A 24232-nucleotide genomic window follows, 5' to 3' on the forward strand; every position below is an offset into this window, starting at 1 on the left:
TAACCTCTTAGAAGCCTGGATCCGAATGTGTCTTTGGTTTAGAAATTGTTTTTTTATCCGTGCAAACGAGGCGTACTTTAAATGTATTAAAATGCCATCTGAGTATCCCATTGCTGAGGTTCCTGGTTTTCTATCATCAAAATATGGTCACCCTACTTTAAGTCGTGGCACTGTTTGAAGCTCCAGCTAAATAAAAATGTCATTGTTTTTTTTAACATCTGGCACTTTAATTGCAGGAGGGAAATGGGGTTTAACGTTCTTAAGTTTGTGATAAATTCTAAATGAAAATAAGCAAACTTGTTTGGAATTGTTTGTTATTTGTACTCAGTGTTTTCTTTTAAAAGTGGGGGGAAAAAATCTGAAAAAATTGTGAATTTATTTTTTTTTGTGAAAAAATTGTATTTCCAGTTTCGATCATATCGCTCAGCCCTACCCAAGCCTCACACTAAAATTACCCCATCCGCAACCCTAGCCCTAATCCCAACCACGACCATAACCCCAACCCTAAACCCAACCCTTACACTAAAATGACCTTAACTTCAACCCTAGCATAACATAACTCCAACCCCGACACGAAACTAACCCTAATCTCACCCCTACCCCCAAACCTTAACACTATCCTAACCTTAAACAGAACTCTAACCCTTAATGCCAACCTTATGAATCAAAATGGGTTTTGGTTACCACTGCGTGCCAATAAGAAAAACAGGGAAACTGATGCCACATTTGTTCCATTTAGTTTTATTTTCTCTCTGTCACATTACATCGCATAGATCAGCATCACGTAGTCATCCATCCTTTGAAGCACACCACACAGGCTTGACATTCACACAAATACTCCTCAGAAAGTGCTTCCTCCGTCAGCATGGGACTGCTGATGACCCCCTGAGGCCGAGCCCACGCCGCAGAGGAAATGTCGCCCTCTAGTGGCGACCTCCGGGATGACACCACGTTTGCCTTGAAATGCTTTATGAGTTATATCAAAAGGCTGCAAAACGTTTCTTTACATTTCAAGGTAAACAAACACCATCTCCTTTAAATGATCCATTACTGAGCGGGGAACACATAAAACCCTTCAGTTTTGTATCTCTGAACAAAAAAATGGAACAAAAAAAGAGCGATGCTAGACATGCAAAACAAGCTCAAACTCAACCAGACAATCAGATTAAATGAGAAATTAGAAAGCAAAAACGAACCAAAAAAGGCTTGTCAGTTTTCATAGCAGCCAGTGTAAGGCTCAACAAAAACTGTCAAAGAAACGGTCATCACATGAGAGACAAAGAGGACACAGAAACAGAAGCGAGTGGAGCTGCCATTGCGATGCGTTACGTTTGATTTGGAAAGCTTTGTTGCTCCTGCTGCTGAACACACAACATGAAAACTGACATTCAAAAAAAAAAAAAAAAAAAAAAAAGCAGCACGATTTTGACATATTTGGAAAAAATAACATACGGAGGCTTTTCTCGATGCACATTTTAAGGGTAAATGTTAGCTTAATGTGCTGGGTAAAAGCTGTTGGGAGGGACCACAGTAAAGCTGGAGAGCACATGGGAACAAACGAAGTGATGGGAAAGGAAAGGAGAGGTCAAGTGGAAGACACTAAAAGCTTCTATGTGTTGGAATGTGCAAGGCAGGAAGACCACAACCTGGTAGGGTAGACTGTTTCACCCAGCGTGGAAGGCTGTCCTGCCTAACAACTACTAGACGGCACAAAAGCAAAAAGCATACATTGTGAGCAATGTGAGTAAGTCCAAGCTAGTGCTTGTTCCGTTGCAAAGCATCCAACTGCCAACAAGTCAGGCACAGCAATACTGCATAGCTGCGCCATTTGATATGACCAAGCAGATGTCAGGGCATTGTTGAAAGATTTGGATGCATCAGAGGCAGTACAAACTAGTCAGCAAATAAAACAAAAACAATTTATTTTTGTAACTTTTACATTCAACAGGTCCCGCCCCCCCCCCACGCCTTTGCCTCAAAGCTACAATAGACATTGAATCTTAACGTATGCGCACTACAACTTCTCAATCAACTTGAAAAAAAAATCGGAGCATCTGTACTGTAAAAAAAAAAAAAAGTTTCCTTTTCATAGAGCGAAACAACAACAAAAATAACATTATATGAAAAAGCGTCATGGTTTTTGTAATGCTGCAAACAATGCTGTACAAACAAAAAAGTCCTGAAACTATCTTGATCATCACCGTGTGTCCACGAACGCCTGACATACACTCACCACTTTGCCAATCTCCATCCTCATTCTTGTCAATGATCACAATTTGCAACAAGTAACCTAAGTTTAATGCAGTTGCAGCACACAAGGGGGCCTTGATAGTCACTGGCCAGATTAGTGCAACACAAAAGGTGGAATCGATAGAGCTGGTTGAGCATCCACACACATGCTGGTGGAAATCTAAAAAGTGCTTGCTAGGAGCATGGAAAGTCACCTGTTGGGCTGCTATTCTATCACCTTCACAAGTGGTATCAGCACAAACAACACAGGACGTTTGCAGAGTGATCAGGTAGCGCCAAGGTTATGGAAAGGTCAGACGACTGTGAAGAAATGCAACAGTAAAGCTAAGACGATACTCATGGAGACGAGCGGGTGCTTTTTCCCCCCCTCGGCACAACTCCAGCAAGAGGCAAAGTAAATGACTTCCAAAGTACCACACTGGATAAGCCAGTAGCACACCAACACTGCCAGCACCGCTTTGCTGAGTACAAAAGACAAACAGACAAGATCATGTCAGCTGATGATGATGGGAGGTGTAAAACCTCTATCCCTGACGTCTCATCTATCTCATCAGGCTATGGCAACACTCCTACCCCAAACACCATTTTGAAAAGAAATAACAAAAATCACTTTAAAATCGTATGTATAGAAAACATCCATGTATAAAAACTTTGCGCAGTGCAGTGTAGTGCAATTTTATCAGGTGTCTATACCTTTCCTTTTTTATGTTCTTATCATTGGCACTTTGTGAGGTTTCTGTGAGGTCAGCCAATCACAGGACAGGAGTTAGCTTATCACTTTACTGGAGCAAAAAAGAATAAATCAGGGTTTATAGTGGGAACTTATGAGATATTAACTCCAACTGGTCACTTCCTGTGGCTTCTGACAATAAAAAGGTGGGCCAGAATCAGTTTCCAGGCATCACGTGATGATAAGGTACTATCAGCTAGTAGCAGTCAGCACGAGCATCTCTGTATAGTCAGGAGGCTGATGTTTCTATGGCAACAGAGGACAAAAGTCACAATGTACCTGCTCTTACTGGAAGGGTCAGACCTTGTCTGTGTTTGTCATGTGTTTCCATGACGATGGGGTCCCCTGTGCATGTGGAGGACATGCAGCCAATCTACATTATAAAAAAAAAAAAGCTGCGCAACAATCAGCGTAACAATCAAACAAGGGGATAGTCATCGGTTACATCGCCACCTTTCAGTTTTCATTTGGAAAATGCCCTTAGACTCTCAGGGCCTGGCGGAGGATTTGAAATGGGCTCTTTAAATAACTACAGTGACTTGGCTGTATGGTCTGGTATGCATGTCATCACCTGGAAATGATCAACATTGGCAATAAATCTTAAAAAAACACAATTTAGTAAAGGGTACTACTGCTACTGGGGGGGCATCTAAAACTTCTTCTAGGGGCTCTGAACATAGGAATTATATAACAATTAGCAAAAACAAGCTGATTAAAAAAGTACAACTACATTGATTACTACAATGTTGGGAGGGTTTCATGACTAAAATAATCACCAGAAGACAATCAGATTCAGCCAAAACAAAGCTGCAAGATGCCAGAATAGAAATGTCTTGTTTTTAACCATGATCACAAGAGTGGCCTTTTCCTGAATTCTCCCATGTCCTAGACATCCAACAGAAATAAAACAAAAATAGGGGTACATTTTTTTTTTTTTTAATAATTGGTTTATACCAGCTACGTATAATCTACTGGTTGGAAAAAACTAGCCTGTCACAAAAGACTGAAGCTTTGATTCTAACTTTTCAAATGTTATAACTGAGCAGAAGATGATTTAAAGGATTAGGAAAGGGTCACTGAAAAGGTGGAAGTGGCTCAGGAGGTACGCAGGTTGTTCGAACTCGGCTTCCTCCATCCCAGTCACTGCTGTTGACACGTCACCCACCTTGCCTCCAGATTATCACTATCAGTGTGTGACTGTGGAGTGAATGACTAAGGAATTTATGGGTTTCACTGTAAAGCGCTTTGGGTATCTTGCGATATCCATTCCATTATTATTATTATTACTCTTATTATTATTTTCATCCTCAGTCAGACGGGGGCTTTTTGTGGGGACATTATGATAAAGAATCTCTTTCAGAATATCAGATGTCAAATGGGGGGGGGAGCTTTTTATGCCTAAACTCACCTTAAACAACAATGACAACATTAAAGCAAGAAAGACAATATAAAACAGTTGTAATCCTGCTGAAATCCATGCTGAAAATAAACTCTATATGAAACACTTATCCACTCTCTCAGGCATACGCTGTGGTTACAGTGATACTCTTAAAAGTCGACTTATTTATTCAAGGTGCATATCTCTAGGTAAAAGAAGAGGGAAATATATGTCATCTATTGTGTACATCTCTCGAGCATTTTTTTTTGTTTTTTGTTTTGCAGAGTCAAGAGGTAATATCTTTTTGTACCACTTGGCGTGAAGGTTTTGTGCATCATTCCAAAATGTATAAAGCTGGCGGTAATGAAAGCCTGAATGAGCAAGCGCAAGATGCACAGTCGATACGTTAAGGCGGCAGGAAACAACAATGTTAGGAGCTGACATTGGCGGCTCTACCTCAGTGGCAGAATCTCTTGAACACATTTGCTACAGAAGTCTTTCCTGGTGACAACACTGGACTGATCCACCCCATCAACAGTAGCTTACATGGTGCTGCTATTACGACCGACTGAGTATAGCAAAATACCTTTTTTGTAGTCTTACACATTTAGTGGAAAAAGTGAAACAAAAAAACAAAAATATCATCTGAGTGTTCCGAATTTGACCAATGTTTCTTTTTTCCTTTGTTTTTTTTTTTTTTTATGAACAGTAGGCGAGTGAAAATGTCTCAGTCTTAAGAAAACATCTTGCTGTTTGTCGTCTGTGTTTGGAAAGAGTAAAGATTGAAGGCAAACCTCCCGCTGCTCTGCAGGAGGAAATCCAGGAAATCTGCCCACGTCAAGTCGGTGTGATTCGTCAAAGAGTAAGAGCTCATCTCGCCGGCAAGGGTGGGGGGAGTCGAGGGGAAAGGTGTCTTAGTCGGTGAATCTCTGACATGCTTTCTTCCAGCGGCAGGCCGTGCACCACATCTCTTTCTTCTCCATGCCATACACCTTTCGGCACTTCTTGGCTTCCCCGCGGGGTTTCCTTGGTGACAGCACATGACCCACATGTAAGTACACGAACACACATCCAGTGCACAAAACTCATTCCAAGCAATTAACCAGATGTGCCACATTTGGACACAAGTATTGGCTTGACCCCCTTCGTGGTCCTTTCACCTCACCAAAATATTTTGGGCAATTCTAAGCTTCCAACTTTATGTGAACAATTCGGAGTGGAAGGAACTTTTCTGTTCTGGCATGACATTGCAAATTCCATAAACGCATGCTTGGATGATTTTGGTGTGGAAGAACTTCATCAGAAACCTTACTAAAGGGTGCGACCTACATCGCATTTCAGGCATCCCAATACTTTTGTCCGTACAGTGTAGAAATGATATAAATGACACATCTAAAGACTGAAAGAAAAAGACTGCTGCCTACCGGTTTCCTTGTGCTGATTTAGATGCCGGAGTTATTAAAGCGTGGTTCTTGATAACAGTGCCATTTGTGCTGGATGCCGGCAGCCGCTTTTCCCCGATGCTCACTGTGCGCACATGAGTCACAACAGGCCCCTGCACGTAAAAGGCACAGTATAACTTTATTTGATAATAGTTCTACCACAGCAGGCATGTTACATCTATATACTGTATATAACATTATTCTATGAAATATATACGAGACTCACAAGTGGGATTCAGTCAACATGACAGTAAAGTATGAAAAATGCCCCACAACCAAGGAGTGTTCCCCTGACCCACTTACTATACAGTAATAGAAAGGAAACTTGGCTTTTTTTTTTTTAACCAAATAGCAGGTATGAGTTCTTCAGTTTCAGAAAATTAGAATAAAAAAACAAACTTAAATGGCTCCATGTTTGGGTATGACTGATGTTTTAATTAGGGATGCTCCGATCAGGGTTTTATGCTCCCAATTCCGAATACCGATCAGCTATGAGTGAGATACCGATACCGATCACATGGATTAACTGTACATTTTTCAATGTATTTATGATGAGTACTATTGGCCACGGTCGCCACTAGACAATTCCAAGGGCCCCTGGCGAATACGCAATGTTCGTGAAAGACATAATTAGTAGAATGACAACAATAGACACTTGAAAAAGTTAGTATGTACTCGATGGATGGAATAGCTACTTCCCCGTGGGACAAAAACGAGCTCCAAACTAAGCACTTTGCTTGTTTGTTTAAATACAAAATGTCACTGTGGTAAAAGTCACATTTTGAATCTGAAGACGAGAAGCTACGCGGATAATTCTAGCTAGCTATCTAGTTAATTGCGGCCGTGACCAGCTAGGCAAAGCGTGTAAAGAAAGATGCAAGAGAAGTCAAACACCAAATGGTTTGACAAGGGAGTGATCAAACACGCTGGCAATGATTGGCGTAGCCTGTGCCAAGCTGTCAAACAGACACCATTGAGGTTTTACAGACTAGCAGGGGCGCGCCAGGAATTCTAAGCCCCCAATTACACCCAAAACTACAACCGCTAGTTTACGGCTAGTGAATTGTCCATACAATAGTCTCCATATACTGTAGTATGCAATTCACTATTTGAGGCAAGAGAACATAACGAATGTGGTAAAGGCCATCTTTTACAGTCTCGCTGTAATTTTAATTGTAAAATTAATGAAAACATTGTTTTTAACAATAACAAACAACACAAAATTATATTTTTTGTCATGGTAATATGAGCAAGAGAGACACATTGCCACAGACTGCATGCAATGATACTCCGTGACATGTCATTGAACAGTTTTGCTCACCTTCTTTACTTGGAGGGGTAAAGGTAAGGGTGAAGTTATGCAGAGATAGGGCTGTTTTTTAGTCATCTGTTGTTAACGGAAACTGCACTTTTTTTTGGAATTTTGCCCATCATCCACAATCCTTATATGAAACGTGAACACATATTTCTGTCCCTTTTCTGTGCGTTCTAACGAGAGAAAACGAGTTAGCATGAGCCAGCTAACATGCACGTCATGGAAGGACAGTGTTCCATTTACATAACTGGCCTGTATATTAACCAAGCTACAGCGATATTGTTATTGTAGCAGCTAACACAAAAACGGAGTAACACAACGCCCCGCTGGACTCACCGTCACTCAACACACCTCAAGTCACTGCAATGAGACAGACTGAAGAGTGGATACGAAAACTCAACAACTCAACAAGTCAGTTTGCTGTCAGCATTGTTTTACCAGAGGACTGGAGCACAAACCTTGTGCTGAAAGACACAGCCATCCTAATGAGACCGGACACTGTAAGTGTCGTGGCTGTTTTGATGCTGCTGTTGTTGACGAAAGCACCCTTAGCTCCAATGAGCCATGTGAAATCAATGCGCCTCGGAAAGAAGTTTCGGTAATGTTTTAAATCATCAAAATACGGCAAGATACTGTATGTATTACATGTTATCATGAATGTACCTGTTAATGCATGATGACAGCATGTATATACAACGAAAAAAAATGTTGCGAGAGGTATTTGTAGAGGGCTTTATGGCGGAAATAGGTGCTTCCCATGACGTGCAACTAGCTGGCTTATGCTAACTCGTGTTCTCTTTTAAGAACACACAGAAAAGGGAAATACATATATTGTATGTTTCTCACAAGGATTGTGGATGATGGGCAAGTTAGTTTGGTTTTCCTTTAAATCTGGTAAATGGGGAAGGGACAACTGGTTTAATAATACATGCTAAACATTTAACTGCACTGAGTAAAGGAGCACTGTTACAAAAACCATATTTTAGCAACGAAAACATCTGACAGTGAGCGTGCGCGCTTAGTAGGAGAGTCCGTGTGGACAACCTTAAAAATGCATTTTTTTCATATGATATCAGGTGTATTTTCATTCGTATACATGTTTGTTAGGTAGATTATTATTCATCTTCAATTTTGTATCGATTTTATATAGTGAGGCATATACATGAAAAATATGACACTTGACTTTCTTCCGTGGATTTTTTGCTTATCAAAAACATGTAAATGGCTACTTTTGGTTGACTTTTAAAACATATTTTGACAGCCTAAGTTATATACAGTACTTTGTAGTACGGTCCATCATAGCTTTTGTCTTGACTCAATGTTAAAGCAACGGAGACCAAAGGCACTATTTTCGGGTATAAAATCTGCTCTAAGGTCTTTAATATTTGGGGTAGAAAAGTTCAAATTAAGTTCAAATTAAAGTTCAAGTTATGCTTTATCCGACAGAATTAATTACAGACGTGATTTTACAAATTAAATTACATTAAATGTTTGGGTAAAAAGGAGAGGCGTAGGCTAACACTATCTTATTTCATTGCGGACATTAAGCTAACAGGTTCATTTACACGACACACAGACAGGCTAAGCTACAAAAAGCTGGGTCACATACTGAAACCCTTTTTGTTTGCCTCTCTTCTCTTACCTTTTTTCCTTTCCTTTTTTCACTGCCATACATTATTTTGCGAGGCACTAGCAGCATAGTTTCACTCTGCTCTGCCGCAACTGCCGACTAATAGGCAATAGTGATAGGCAATAGTGATGTGTCGGTCGCGAACGAATCGGTTCTAAAGCCGGCTCTTTGAAATGAACAGTAGGAGCCGATTGGCGTAGTTGGGAGTCAATTGGGAGCCGATTAGTTTTTTCCTCGTCTTTTTTTCTGTTAAAAGCGAATGTCTTTGGTCAAGATATGTGGCGATGTCTCTGTGGTCACACTGAGCAGAGGGAGAGGCGGGGTTAAACACGCTGTGGTGCTCTTAGAGACGATTCTTTCGTGAGAAACATTATAACATAAAATGTTTTTGTAGCTGTGCATTGAGCTTTAAATAAATCAATTTAAATAATAAACATTTGATATAATGTATTTTTTACATTACTAATTTATTTTACACAATTCACATAATTTGGTCAAATAATAATTTAAGACAACAAAAAAATCTGAGGAACCACTTGGGAGCCGAAAGAGCCGGCTCTTTTTAGTAAGCCAAGACAAAAGAACATTTCATCACTAAAGGCAACAGGCTGCAGCTCGTGGACCAAAGCATCTCATGTAGCAGGGGGTGCATGCGGGGTGGTCAGTCAATATGAAAGCTTACATTTGGTCAATGTGGATATTTAACTCAATACAAGAGATTGTTTTAATCGTTTTCTGACTATATGAACAAAAAAATCACAATCTGATAGCAAAATTGTGTTACCTATTTATTGGGGCCTCTGTCAGTCAGGGTCTTTGGAATTGTCCTAACCTTTCCCCCCTTACAGCGCCCCAGCAGACTAGCGTTGATTCTCTCGGCAATACGGGACAAAGTGAGTTCCTTGTCGTGCGTTCCACATGCACATTCATGTCATGTTTGTGTTGTCATGACATGAATTGTAATGTCGCTGCCGCACGGCGAACGAACGGTTTTTGTGATCGGCTTTCAGAGACATTGATCAGCACACGCCGATCATGTTTTTTTTTTTTTTTTTTTTTTTTTTTTTACAGAAAGCGGCCAATACTAATCGGTGTAATCGGTGGCTGATCCATTGGAGCATCCCTAGTTTTAATAGCACCTAGCACAACTTGGCAATGAAATGTGATAAAGGAGACTAAGACGTATGTACCGTACAATACATCAAAATGATTACACTTAAAGAAGTTGCAGCAAGAGAGAAAAGCGTGTCAAAAAGCTGAAATGATAAGAGAGACAAGATCTTGTCAAGAATTCGTGAGACATAGCCTCACTCACCGGGATGCCTTTGAAAATAACTGGAGGGGACTGCCATGACACACTGATGCCATTTCCAGTCCCGGTTCCGGTTCCAGGCCCAGATCCATTACCATGGTCTGAGCCAGGCAGCTCAGGAACCACAGGGATATTCACTGGAGCAGTGGCCTGGAACATGAACAACCACCAGACACAGCCAGAAGACGAAGGACGGACAAAGAGGAACAGGAACAATGCAGACGCAGCAGAAAAGGGATTAAAAACAGAAAAAAAGGAGATTAATCATTAATTGAGAGGAAATTTCTGAAGTCCAAATTTCAAATGGTCCACCGTATTTACTCTGATTTTGCACAAAACACTGAATTAGCCAAAAACAGGTCAGACAAAACACAGGGTTATTCAAAAACAATGAACTCCTTTCATTATGCAATATTTTACGAAGGAAAAGCAATAGAAAACTTCAGCCAAGTCCAAAGTATTCTACTCACAATCAAGTTTCATTTCCTGTCTTAAAAGTGTTCAATGTGGCCACCACATGCAGCACGGGCAACATCAATGCAATAAAAGAATTCCCCCCAGACGTGTATCAGCATATCACGATCCACTGAGTTGATCGCCGTTGTTATTCAGTGTTTAAGGTTATGGAGGTTAGTGGGTAGTGGTGGAACATCAACAACATCTTTTACATATTCCCACACGAAAAAACATCACACACGGTGACGTCTGGGCCAAGTAAAAAGGGCAGGCCAAGTAAAATGAGTGAGGTCTTGGGCCCCCTTCCCATCAATGTTGCCGGAGGAACAATGCCCCTGTGGCAGCCATTCAAAACTTGGCAAACTCCTCTTTCAAATAGTCACTGAATCATTCCATGACGACGCTTGAGAACTGAAGAAATGCATCATGAAATCAGCTCATTCTTTTTGAATACCGCTGTATGCGAGATATCTAAAAGGTATTTGCACAAATGGACATCAACAACTGTGGTAAAAAAAAAATTTGATTTGTTGTTTTAAAAAGATTGCTAAATTGAATCATGTGAGGGGTGGGGCTTGATGTGTGTTCTTTTTTTTGTGTTCACGCCCTTTAGCAACAAATGAAACTTGGGAATTACACCTGGGAATTAAAATAAATAGTATGCTTGGAGCAACAGATCCGTCAGTGAATCCAAATGTTAACACAACAAAATTTTCATTTGTTGATAATACATTTGAAATACATAAAAGCAATGAACACACCACAAACGATCACACTTTACATCTACCTTTAGGTGCATTTCCTTGTTGTCATGACGACTAAACATCACATTGCACCTCCAAACAAGCGTTTTCATGCATGGTGACACCATTCCATTGTTGCCTCCAAGGGCATCACAGTGAGGAGTGCACATGAATTAGTAGGCTTAGATGAAGAGAAGAAAATGAAGGACGAGGAGCAGATGGAGGAGGCGTGGAGACTCAAAAGTTGCTGCAGAGCAGTAAAGTGTTGCAACTAAGACTAAGAGCTTGCTGACTTCATTCTTTGCATAAACTTGGGTTGATATTAACAGAAAACTTTCTCATGAAGGTTCTCCTCCCACACTGCTGAGCTGGAGATGACCCAAGACCTTTTTTTTCCCACGCTGATCTCTAAAAGCGCCTCGGCTCAGTGAATATGATGGAAATGTTTAATGTGATAAGACTGTTTTTGTTTTGATCACCAAACTTTTGTGTGTGTGTGTGTGTGTGTGTGTGTGTGTGTGTGTGTGTGTGTGTGTGTGTGTCCTCTGTCCACATTGTGGCATTACCTGGTAGGCATGGTCAGTGCGGATATGGCAGAGTGTGGAGGGTGCTGATTGGCTGAGCAGTGTTGGGGTGTGGATCTGTGGTCCATTCATGTTGATGTGCTCTGAGTGCGGGACGTCAGAGAGCGGAAGTGGGAAGATGGCTGGAGGACCGACAGTGGTGGGTGAAGTGGGTGTGAGGCTGGACAAGCCCTCCGTCAGGCTGTCCATGTTGACCTCAATCTCTGAGTAGTAAAAATCCTCTTCCCCGTCACTGTAGTCAGAGTCACTGTTACGCCTGGGAGGAAGCCAAGGACAACTAATCAGAAATGAACTTAGCTTGTCTTCAGTACCTATTCATTTTCAGTCAGTGCAGTAGAGAACGCAACTATTATTAATCATTCAAATGGAAATGGAGACAAAAGTGCATCATACTGGGAGGTGTGGCTGATAATATTAGCAACACCACTCTTTTGATGCAGTTCTACACCAGATCTAAAATACAGCCGCAATAGCATATTGTTAAAAATGATCATTTTAGTAAAATACGACCATTTAATAACAAGCGCAATAGATTGATTTACTAAAGACGCAACGACTCTTCCAACCAGCAGGTGGCGGTAAACGGCAGTGTGCAGCTGAGCTCACGAGGCAAACAGGATGTTTAACATCTTGTGGATGATGACTACAAACTTGACACTGTTTTTGTCTTACCTCACTATCTAAATCACAACCTTTCACACAAGTGTGCTGTAGCTATGAAGCCATGATTACACAACACAGTAGTAAAAGCAAAATATATTTCCCAGGCATGTATATACAGTATCTTAGGGTCAACTCACCCCAGGTGGACGGTGCGGACGTGCCGCTGTATTCCTGAGGAGGTGCTGAGGACCTTTTCACAGTTCTTCCACAAGCACTTGAACATCACCTTCATGGAGTTCTGAAAGAAGGGCCATGGTGTACATAAGCGCAACATGACTATGACACGGTTCCCTTGAACATTGTTGGTTTACATCATCATCTATCTCTGAGTTCTCTCATTAGCAGGCTGTTGATGAGAGTTCCAAGAGAGGATACGGGCCATGGGGCTGCCAGATTCCTCTGTGTGCCTCTAACTGGCAGCCTCCACAGAAAGGCCTGCGTTGGGTGTTGAACAAGGGGTAGAGCGCTATCCCCATTAGACACCTATTAGAGCACAAAGCTGCTAAAACATAGACCCCATACACAGAAAGATCACACAAATGGAGCACCAGGCTCTTTTACAGCGTATCTTCTCAAATGACAAGAATAAATGCACTATTCTTCTCAGAACGGAGATAGATAGATAGATAGATAGATAGATAGATAGATAGATAGATAGATAGATAGATAGATAGATAGATAGATAGATAGATAGATAGATAGATAGATATTAAAAGTGCAGCTGTGGATGGACTACAGTGGTGTGAAAAAGTGTTTGCCCCCTCCTTGATTTCTTATTTTTTGGCATGTTTATCACACTTAAATGTTTCAATCCAACAAATGTAAATACTAGTCAATGACAGCACACAATCAACACAAAATGCCATTTTTAAATGAAACATTTTATTATTAAGGGAGTGAAAAATCCAAACCTACATGGCCTTGTGTGAAAAAGTGACTGCCACGCCTGTTAAAACATAACTTAACTGTGGTTTATCACACCTGAGATCAATTTCTCTTGCCACACCCAGGCGTGATTACTAAGAAATTCAGGAACAAATGAGAAAGAAAGCAGTTGAAATCTATCAGTCTGGAAAAGGTTATGAAGCCGTTTCTAAAGCTTTGGGCCTTCAGCGAACCACATCACAAAAAGGTGCATTATCCACAAAATGGCGAACACATGGAACAGTGGTGATCCTTCCCAGGAGTGGCCGGCCAACCACAATTACCCCAAGAACGCAGCGACGACTTATCGAAGAGGTCGCAAAAGACCCCACAACAACATCTAAAGAACTGCAGGCGTCACTTGGCTCAGTTAAGGTCAGTGTTCATGATTCCACCATAAGAAAGACACTGGGCAAAAATGGCTAACACGGCAGAGTTCCAAGACGAAAACCACTGCTGAACAAAAAGAACATTTAGTCTCGTCTAAATTTTGCCAGAAAACATCTTGATGATCCAAGACCTTTAGGAAAATACTCTGTGGTCTGGCGAGACCAAAGTTGAACTTTTTGGAAGGTGTGTGTCCCATGGCATCTGGCATAAAAGCAACGCCACATTTCAGAAAATCATACCAACAGTAAAATATGGTAGTGGTAGTGATTGTCCGGAGTCAACATTTGCTTTACCAAATTATTTTGCGAGTGAGATTATGAAATAAGAGGGCAAGAATTTGCGCTATGGCAGTTTGTGTGGAACTTGCAGCGACGTCACATCTGTTCTGTGGAGCATGTGCATGGGTGTCGGAGCCAGGAGTGCTGAGCTGTGTCACTGACAGATTTTAAAAATAATTTTCGGATAACATGAAGAACTTTTGTCAACACCTGTGAGTACCTTTCCCCAAGTCTTTGCAAAGCACGCTCTTCCATAAGGTATACATGATGGATACATATGAGATTTATGTCTACATACGACCAAGGACGCATGGGTTGCATTTGAAAAAGTCAGAATTGTACTGTTCACACTGGCACGAAAAAAAGATACAGGTCACACTTGAACAAAAAAAGTCAGACTTGACCAGCAGTGTGAACGTAGCCTACGGTACAAAGGGTTAGCTCGACTCCCAGCCAAGCCCCTCTGTTCAGACCAACTATATAGCGGTACATACCAGTACAGTTGCTAAGCTTGATGCAGTTGACAGTTTGGTGTTCCTGGCCCAAAATAAGGACATGCTTGTTTCTTCTAAAAATGTTAACCTAAAAAAAATACCACTGTTCAATTTAAATTATTTTTGAGTTGCTGACATTTAAAAATTTCCTCTTAAACCGGGCACTCCGGTGTTTGGAGGACAAGACATATAGTATGATGACTAGGGATGAGCCGGTAACTTGTTATAAACGAGTATCTGTTCCGGATAATGCATTTTTGCTGAGTACGAGCATGAAACAAGTACAGCTCGTCATTATCCGTAATTGTGATGAAGGGAAATCCTCGTTGGTTTTGTATACTGTCCTCTATACTAAAGTTTATTTTCTTAAAAATCCTCATTGCGTAACTTACTGTAATCACTCTTCATGCTCTGTGATTGGCCAGTCAGACAGCGACCGCTCCTCCTTAGACAGCAACCACAGAGGAGCTGAGCGGTGCCTCATTCACGTACACGGTGCAATTGGCAATTTGAAAACGGCTCATGTGGTGTTGGTCACTGCCTCCACTTTATCAAGTTTTCCTCAGCTCACCTCTATTTCGGTTTGAATCTAAAGTCAAGTTTGTATCTGTATCGAAAGGCTTGTGTTGCGTCACTTATTCAACAACACAATTGGGTTAGCATGACCGCTTTTTTCCTTGAAATGTATTTTTGTCTTATGCATCATAAAACAGGCGTGCTACCTACAATATAAGAATTTTGTTCATTTTCAGTTGGCAGTACACAGACAGTGGTAACAGTAACCTGCATTGACTGTATCAAACATGTTGCCTGTATGGCTATCATGCATTATATACAGTACATAAGCCTGGTAAAATATTCCACCCCTCTCAATACGTTGCAGTATGCACGTTGCAATGTTAAACTTGTTTCGGAATGTATACAATGCGTTTGACAAGATAGCTGTATACGGCTCGTGTTGCGTGTTGTTTTTTTTCATTTGCTTGCTCATAATTTGGCTGGTGATATCAAGTCGGTTGCAAAACTTTGCTCGTAGTACTGAATGCTGTGCTTTTGAGAAAAATACAGACAAAACAACAACATTTTATGGTCGGGGGGAAAAAAACGATTCAGCCTCAAGGACGCATTCCCATGCATAGGGTCTCTTTTGTTCCGCCATTTCTGGTTAACCTGAACAATTTTATTCTAGGATCGCTTTCCTTGTGGAGACTCTGGCTTGTTCAATACAGTAGCTCCACCTAGTGTTTAAATTAAGAAGTACAAAACATTTAAGCACACATTGTGCACGGGCCATAGTCAACTACAGTATATTTTTAAACTTTAATGGGGCCAGTTAAAAATCGACGGCGTGCCGCATTTGGCCCACGGGGCGTACTTTGGACACCCGTGGGTTAAGAGGTGTGCCCCAGTTGTTTTTGTGTTTGTTTTTTTAACAAAAAGGTACATTAAACACAACATTCAATGCTTGTTCCATGTAATTTCAATATGAATCTGGGGCTGGCTGCGAGGACATGGGAAAAGGTAGTTTTATTTACATGCATTTCCTGTTTCGCTTATAAGGGGCTGGTAGCTCTCCCATGAGCAGGCAGGGACCTGCTCTATTGCTCATGAAAGAAGGTGGGTGTGTACTGTTGGCACTTTTCAACAGCCTCTGGAGAAAGAGGCTGTGGAGAAGGGAAGGGGCAAGATCAGTTTGTGTGTCAAGAGTTAACACTCCACTCTCCAACGCCGCTCTAATCTGTTTCTCATTGGTGCTGGAGTGCCTCTAATGCCATGTTTAAATGATACCCATAAAAACTTAGCAGGAAAGCTCTTAAGTCCAACAAACACAAATCACCTAATTCTTAAAGTGTTTTTCTTGCATTAACACTGCTACAGTATGACTGGCAATTGGCACGTTTAACAATCTTCTTAACTCACTGCCAGCAAAGGAATCATACTATTTCAGTTTCAGCTGCTCCTAAAAGAGTTACATTCTTCAGGTTCAGGTCTGAATACTTATCAACAACTTTCTTCATATCCCGTGTATTTGGATTAAGAGCAGTTGAGCATTTCTCTTGAAACATTGATTTAAGTTTGTGTATCTCAGTGCTCGACTGTTGCTCTGCTCCACTGAGGCCAACTCCCACAGATCGTGCTGTATTGAACAAACCTCCGACACTGCGATGCCAGAGGAAATACTGAGTTTCATTTCGACCACATACTGTTATTTTGTGCATGAATCCTTCTACGCCTCTACATCCTGACTATCTTCATTTATATGCATCCCTTAAACCTTGTTACTTGGGTTTGCTTTCCACATCTGCAGCATGCCTTGTGTTCGTAGACAAGCAGCACGGCCCGCTGCTAAAAAGTGAACTTTTATCATTTAGGTTAATTTCTACATAAAGCAAGAAAGGGCGAAGTAAAGGAGCAAGGAGCAACCTATCCTCCATGTAGATCACATGCTTTTTTGGGGGTCGGGGGTGTTGAGGTGAATTGTTGGGTGTCCTCAAGTTGCTTTGTCTACCTCAAGTGTGGTACAGTGCCCCTCCCCTCAGATAATATAATATTGTTGGGGCCTTCCCTACTCCCTGAAAACCTGATTTTCTGAAGCATATTTTATAGGAAAACTGCACTTCTTGGGGGAATTTTGCCCATCATCCACAATCCTTATGTGAAACTTATGTGAAACTTCCCTTTTCTGTGTGTTCTAAAAAGAGAAAACAAGTTAGCATGAGAGCACTAACAATGGATGTCATGGGACCCACTTATTTCGCCGATAACACCCTAAAAAAATAAAGCCCTCAAAAAACGCCAGCAATGTTCCATTTATATAACTGACCCGTATATTAGGGATGTCCCGACCCACATATTTTGGCTTCCGAGCTGATCCGTTTGTGTTTTTTTATAGTCTTGCCGATCCGATCGGTAGCTATCTTTTTTTTGTTTGGTTGTTTTTTTTTAATAATAATACGCTTTTGTTACAAACATGAATTAGTGGAATTGAATATGTCATTAAAAATAATGCAACCGAAGTATTGTTGAATGTACTTTTTTTTATTTCACATAATGACCAACAATTTTGTTTGCATTTGTAACAAACCTCTGTGAGTCAGGTCCCTCGTCCAATAAAAGTCCATCCAATAAAATATAAAATTGGAAAAACGGGCATGCAAAATACTTTTAGGGTAGGACTAATTATTTGACATGGTTATAGATCAATTTGTGGGACAATTTTTGGTTATTATACAGTCGAGACATCCCTACTGTATACTGACCAAGCTATAGCGATATTGTTATTGTAGCAGCTAACACAAAGAACTATATTTATCTGGCAGAGTAGCACAACGCCTTGCTAGTCTCAGCGTCACTCACAATGCCTCAAGCCACTGCCGAGCCGTATACGACCTAAGCGGCTGTGTAGTTTCTGAGTTTGGACGGCATTGCTACAAAGACTCAACAAGATGCTCGTTTGCTGTCAACATTTTGTACCTGAGGACTATGCTAAATTTACCAGCTCAAACGGGGAGCACAAGTCCCATCAGTCGGCATCCCAATGACAGCGGACATTGCAAGTGACTGTTTTCATTATACTTCTTATCCATGAAACATTTAGCTATAGCGTTAAAGGGATAAGGGGGCGTCGTACCAGATAACCTGTAGCTCTTTCTCCATATAGTCAGCCTCAAAAGATAAGGTTCTGGTTCCTCATTTGTCCAAAAGTAGTTGTCAATGGCGGCGGCTCTCACAAAGTCTGCCATGACTATTAATAGGACAGGCAAGCTGTTTCTATGCTTTTGTTGTTGATGGAAGTAGCGCTAGCTATGTGAAATCAATGCGCCTAGGAAAGAAGTTCCGGTAATGTTTAAAATGATCAAAATAAGGCAAAATACTATAAGTATTACATGTTATCATGAATGTACCTGTTAATGTATGATCACAGCATGTATATAAAATGATAAAAAGTTGTTCGAGATTTTTTTAGAGGGCTTTATCGTCAAATTAGGTGGGTCCCATGACGTCCATCGTTAGCTGACATCCCATTAGAAAGGTTAGCTAAGCTACATCCATTTCTCAATTACTGGACAAAATGGGCCAATGATGCATTGCATCAATAAATGTAAGGATTTATGCATTTTATTCACTAACCCAAATACCACACACTCTGTGCTGGTAAAATAAGTGGAAAAGGAAAAGTGGCCGCCTCACATTTTGAAAACCCTTTTAGGTCAAGTTAACAAACTGAGTGGTCAGTATTGAAACCCCACACACCATGCGCATTTCAACAGGACATGAATGGCACATATACTCAGTCTCACCTTTCGCTTTCGAGGTATGGGGTCCTCAAACATGAAGTGCGCACTCTCTGTGACGTCCTCGTTGACATCATAGCCCTGGGACGAGAGCAGGAAGTTCTTGTTGGCATCGTTGGACAGAGGTGGCGATGGCGTGGAGGGCACCGATTGGTCACTCGCATCCCAGCTCCAGTTGCCACTGGTGGAGCTGCTGTAGCTGGCTGACAGCACCTCTTTCCAAGCCCTGTTCGCTGGCTCTGGAACTGCAGTTCAAAAGCACACACACTGAGTTGATTTAACATTGCGCATAATTTATCTTAACGTGTTTTATTCTTTTCTCTCAAGTGACAAGACCACCACTAGTATTTCCACATGTGGCATGATTAATTTATGCATAACATCCATTAAAGATATCCGAGCAGCTTAATATAGTTCAAGAAGTATTGCATATTCCATCATAAGACCCAAGTTGTGCATAATGAATCATGTAAAATGTAGAACTACTAAATGTATACAATGTCAGACAGAAACATGTGAAAAAATGTGCATGGTATCACATAAAAAGCAACATTTTAAGACATTAACTCAAGGAAGTCGGGCTATGTGATGAAGAATTTAGTGCTAAAAACTTGCATCCATGCACACCTCCATGTATCTTACAAACATTGTAGCACTTGCTTGTGTGTCGCCAAGGTTAACAGCTTGATAAGCCTAAACCTCAAGTGTACTCCGCTGAGGATAAAAGGCAATAAAAACACATTGATAAATAAAAATCTCTTTCATCTTTGTTCCACTTTGTGCCATCCTGTCAGCCGAGCATGTGTACGCCTCCAAGCTGACTCACTGAGAGGAAATAACAGTAGCCTTGGTTAAGTTTAGCAAAAAAAATGTTGTTTTTTTTTTAAAAAGGGAGGGGAAAAAAGCTGACTTTGACCGTCTGGCAGGGTTGTCATGGGGATGGCAAGCGCAGCAAAAGGGAGCTATAGTGATAAGGTCATGACAGAGCAGTTGGCACGGTGTATGACTCACATTCAGCTGCAGGTGCATGTGGTGATGGCCAAGTGGAGGAGGACATGGTATTACCTGTGGGCGCAGAGGACGGGCAGAGCACCAACGGGGATGTGGACAGCGATGTCAGGACGGCAGCGGCCATCACCTCCTTATCAGCATGACCTGAAGGCTTCCTGCAGAATACACACATAGAGAGAGACCAAGTTTATGCGTTGTTTCATACTTGGTATGATTGTTTATTTCAGTAATGGCGGTGAAGGATGCCACAAGAGACAAATACAGAGCTGAAACAAACAACAGCCTAAGGACAGAGGGATATGAAATTACGAGAGAGAGCGAAGCCAATCCCCCCCTCAAAAAAACACCCCCAACCCCCATTCCGCACCACCTCCTATCTTTCAGCTCAGTTACATGCTGAACAGTCCACCCATAGCTTGAACCTTGTTTACACTGCCCACTTGAAGTACACTCACAGAGTTATAAGCATACAGTAGACAACCACAGAGTATGCTTTGGTACCCATAATTACTTGTACTTATTTGTGGCATTCTACAATAAGGCACATTCACAACCATTCATTCTTTTTCTTTCCAAACTCACTTCCTGTTGTCCTTGAAAGCAAAATCTGGGGGAAGACATTTAAGGCAGGGCCGAGAATTCCTCAACACACTTGGGCACACACATTTTAAATGTGTTGACTCATTTAGTCATAGAAACAACAAGCTGTAACACAGGCAAATGCATGTAAAACATTGTGCTTTACATGCTATATGTAAATCTATGTACAGTACTAAATCCCTGCAACACAGAAGTATACTGACACGAAAAAACGCTCCACAAGTTCTGCAGCTTTAAGAGGTCGATGTCCCGCCCCCAGTCTTCTCTACTACACAACCAGAGTAAACTGGTTTGAGGCATTCTCTCAGCCAAGCCCTAAGCCCTGGCACACATTCACTCCGAGTCTCTGTGCAAACACAAAAAAACTTCATTCCGGACTCCACAAACGCAAACACAAGTGGGTTGTAAATCAAGCAAGCGGCCATGTATAAGTACACGCACACACCCAAAGTTGGAAGTGTACTGTTTTTTAAAGTTTCAAAAAGTTTTTAGTGTAGACCGTCCCTGTTGATAAGAATGTGCTCCATTTGGGGTAAACAATTGTTCAGGTTGTCACAATATCACAAGAGAGAAGCACAGGAGAGGTGAGTAACGTGTGCACACACATACACATTCACTCAGCGCATATGCACAAACAACCTGGTCTGGACAAGAGATAAAGGGATAACAAGATTAGTCGTGTCCTGTTTCCATGGCTGGCCTTGTTCTCAGCAACAAATGGTGCCAAGTGAGGACATTTGATGCATCTGTCTCTGCCTCTTTCCTCATAACATTTCTGTGCTTTGTTTTCCAATTCTGTGTACACTATAGACGAGGTGTTGACATATTGACTTTGGAATATTAACACGCTGCACTTTCAATCTTATACAACAGACAGCAAGACCCTGTGTTGGCCCTCAGTCTCATTTGGGCTGCAGCTGGTATGGAAAAGTTGTCCTACTGACAGCAATAAATGTTTTTGGTTGTGTGTATCAGTCACGTAAATTCGAGGTAAAATACACACAATCCTTTGAGATCATTTCAGGGGAATTGAAACATTTTTATCGCACTTTCACACATAAACACACACACGCACAAACATGAACACAAATACTCCAAACCAACCCCCAATTTCCTGACATTGAGTTTTTCCCCTTCTGCTTCCTGGCAGAGCTCTGATATTCCACAAAAGTTTCATAATATGGGTATGTGTGTGTGTTTGTGTGTGTGTTTATGCTAACAGTTGGAGTGCTATGCGGCTATCAAACCAACCTAGACATTAATGTATCCACAAAGATAGAATTAGGTGCCATCAGGGAAGTGGCTCATCATATCATATAGCAGACAGTGGCAGCACTGACACTGTCCTCCGCCGTCTCCGTGACTTCTTGACTCTATGAGACGTGACTTTCTTATGAGAGGGAGGGGGAGCTTTATTTTGGAGCAAGCTATACTGGGTGTGTCTTTATTTAGCACCGAGAAAAAGAATGTCAACAAACTATCTTTTTATGTGGACTGGACATTGATGAGTACCCTTCGGGCCTCTGGGTGTTTCTAGAAGGAAGCAGTATTTATGGCAGGTATTATACCTGATGAAATGACTAAATTACATTCATTCATCCTGCCCTACATTTCTAGCAAATAGGCACTCTGCGTGTTAATTGAGATATTTAGTGTAATATGGTGAAGCTGTCAATCTGACAAGCCCTGCCACTGTGTTTTATGAAACATGCTCTTATTAATTATACTACCTGAGTGTGTGTGTTAATGTGTGTGCTTGCGTGTGCGTGTGATACGCCTGGTAAGAGCATTTGAAACCCCCCAAAAATAAGAAGCTACCTATGCCTTCTTATTTGTCCTATGCTCTGACACAGAATAGTCTGAACGTTTGAACAGATTTGGTAGATTATTGTGACCAGTAAAGTAAAATGCACATATAGAGACAATTACTGGGAACCCTCCGAATCTTATTTTTTCCACCTTACCAAGACATTCTGAACATTTCTACCATTGCAATTTTGTACTCAGTATGTTTACATGCATTCTTACAGTCGGCTTCCCAGAGTAGTTCGGTCTCTCCGGTTTTCACACAATGTTAAGTCCCCGTTTACATGCACTCTCTCTAAATCGATGATGGGCAAAATGCTTTGTGCCTAGAAGCATGCTAGAGGGTGACTGTGGTCATTTCAGCTATCTTAGCTATATGGGTAGAGAACGAGAATGCTACATGCTAATAGCTGGCACTTGCAGATACCTATTGGTCTATTGAATAACAACTTTCCACAGCTCTTTCGTGTTATTGGTAATGTTTTAATGTGTGTTTAAATGACATCTGCTTTGGTTCTTGTGGTTATGGTGCTCCTCAGAGGCATAAGGGAAAAAAATCGCTTTTGTGGTGAATGGCTTTGACTATTTAAATACAAACTTTTTTCTAATTACATGTAAATAAAGTCTAAACTGCGGTATATGGGCATTCCAGTCTTACTTTACTAAATAAATTACGATTAAGGACCTTGGTTTTGGATGTTTTTTTCACATACTTTACTACTGTTGTCTACTTATCACTGACTAACAAAACACAGATGTGATTTTCAGGCTATCTGAATTGAAATGTGAATAGGTTATGCCATTTATTAAACAGGTTGGCTTTTATTATACCCATATACTTTTTAAATACTGAATTATTTTGGATTCTGTATCTTTAATTTGCCTCCTTGTTGGTGTAAACAGTCCCCCGTCCCTCTGGCTTCATCTTCATCTCTTGTGAATATAATGTTAAGTGTGGCGCCATGATCCTCCAGGGAGACTGGCACATTTGGAGAAAGCTTGCACCAGTGATCAATTGATCAAAGTGTATTCATGCAAGAGGGAGCTGGTTTCCAATCGCATAATCTAAGTATGCTAATTAAATCCTTAAAAAGTCTAACACGATCTAATTAAGGTGTTTAGATGCCTTTTAAAAAGCTGGTTTCAACCAAAGTGATGCAAAAATAAATGCATGTAAACGCACAGTGTCTCCTTCAATGTTTGTTGGCCTTAGGTTAAAGGGAATTTTTATTTGTTGAATGGATGAATATTGTGTTATTTGAACCAGCACTCTTTTGCATAGACCTCAGGTCCATGAGGTTGGGACGATTCTTGCAATTTATTTGGTCTTTAATAATATCCTCAAATCTTCAAAATAATTTTGGCCTTAACTTTCCATATCACTTTGTACATTCAGTAAATAGTAGTAATTCTCTGTTCCTTGGAAGCACTTGGCAGAAAACATCAACAACACACGAGATCACCACAGGGAGAGACTGTAGATATTATGACTCCCATGTTTGTGTTAAGCACCCCACCACCCCCCCACTTGCTCTATATTTAATACAACGACTCTGCTCATGTTACCAACCGCATAGAAATCCCAGGGATATGCCTGATTTATGGCTCTCTATATTGTAGCTTAAGTCCACTTCGCTTTGAATATAGGTGAGCTGTGACAAAATCTGCGGCCTTTTTACATTAGAATGATATACTGTAGCAATGGCTAGCATATAGCCATTTTTCAAAAGTTCTGCATACAGACAAAAGTTATTAAAAACAATATGCATCTCACAGCGCTGCATGATGGAAAAGACACTAAGGCAATGTTCACACTGCAGGCCAATTCCGATTTTTTTGCTCATGCAGTATGTAACCTGTATCTGATTTTTTCATGTCAGTGTGAACAGCACAATTCCGATTTTTTCAAATGCGACTCAGGCCTCGGATAT

At 41.0% G+C, this 24232-nt stretch overlaps 1 protein-coding gene across 3 annotated transcripts in view; it reads right to left on the reverse strand.

Annotated features, from left to right (window-relative positions):
- Positions 1 to 720: 720 nt before the first annotated feature.
- The window catches only part of slc2a4rg (SLC2A4 regulator), a 49763-nt gene continuing 26251 nt past the window's right edge, over positions 721 to 24232 (reverse strand). The window contains exons 3-9 of one of the 3 annotated variants that reach the window (XM_054775165.1): positions 19950 to 20050; positions 18891 to 19129; positions 12641 to 12741; positions 11823 to 12096; positions 10061 to 10207; positions 5783 to 5913; positions 721 to 5384 (exon numbers count right to left, since the gene is read on the reverse strand). In XM_054775165.1, the coding sequence (XP_054631140.1) occupies positions 5273 to 5384; positions 5783 to 5913; positions 10061 to 10207; positions 11823 to 12096; positions 12641 to 12741; positions 18891 to 19129; positions 19950 to 20050 (1105 nt within the window). In that variant the 3' untranslated portion in view covers positions 721 to 5272. The remainder of the gene's footprint in view (positions 5385 to 5782; positions 5914 to 10060; positions 10208 to 11822; positions 12097 to 12640; positions 12742 to 18890; positions 19130 to 19949; positions 20051 to 24232) is intronic. The other 2 variants (XM_054775172.1, XM_054775181.1) reach the window with 2 other exon arrangements.

The sequence above is a fragment of the Dunckerocampus dactyliophorus genome, chromosome 1 (assembly GCF_027744805.1).
Source record: "Dunckerocampus dactyliophorus isolate RoL2022-P2 chromosome 1, RoL_Ddac_1.1, whole genome shotgun sequence".
In the NCBI taxonomy this organism is placed as follows: domain Eukaryota; kingdom Metazoa; phylum Chordata; class Actinopteri; order Syngnathiformes; family Syngnathidae; genus Dunckerocampus; species Dunckerocampus dactyliophorus.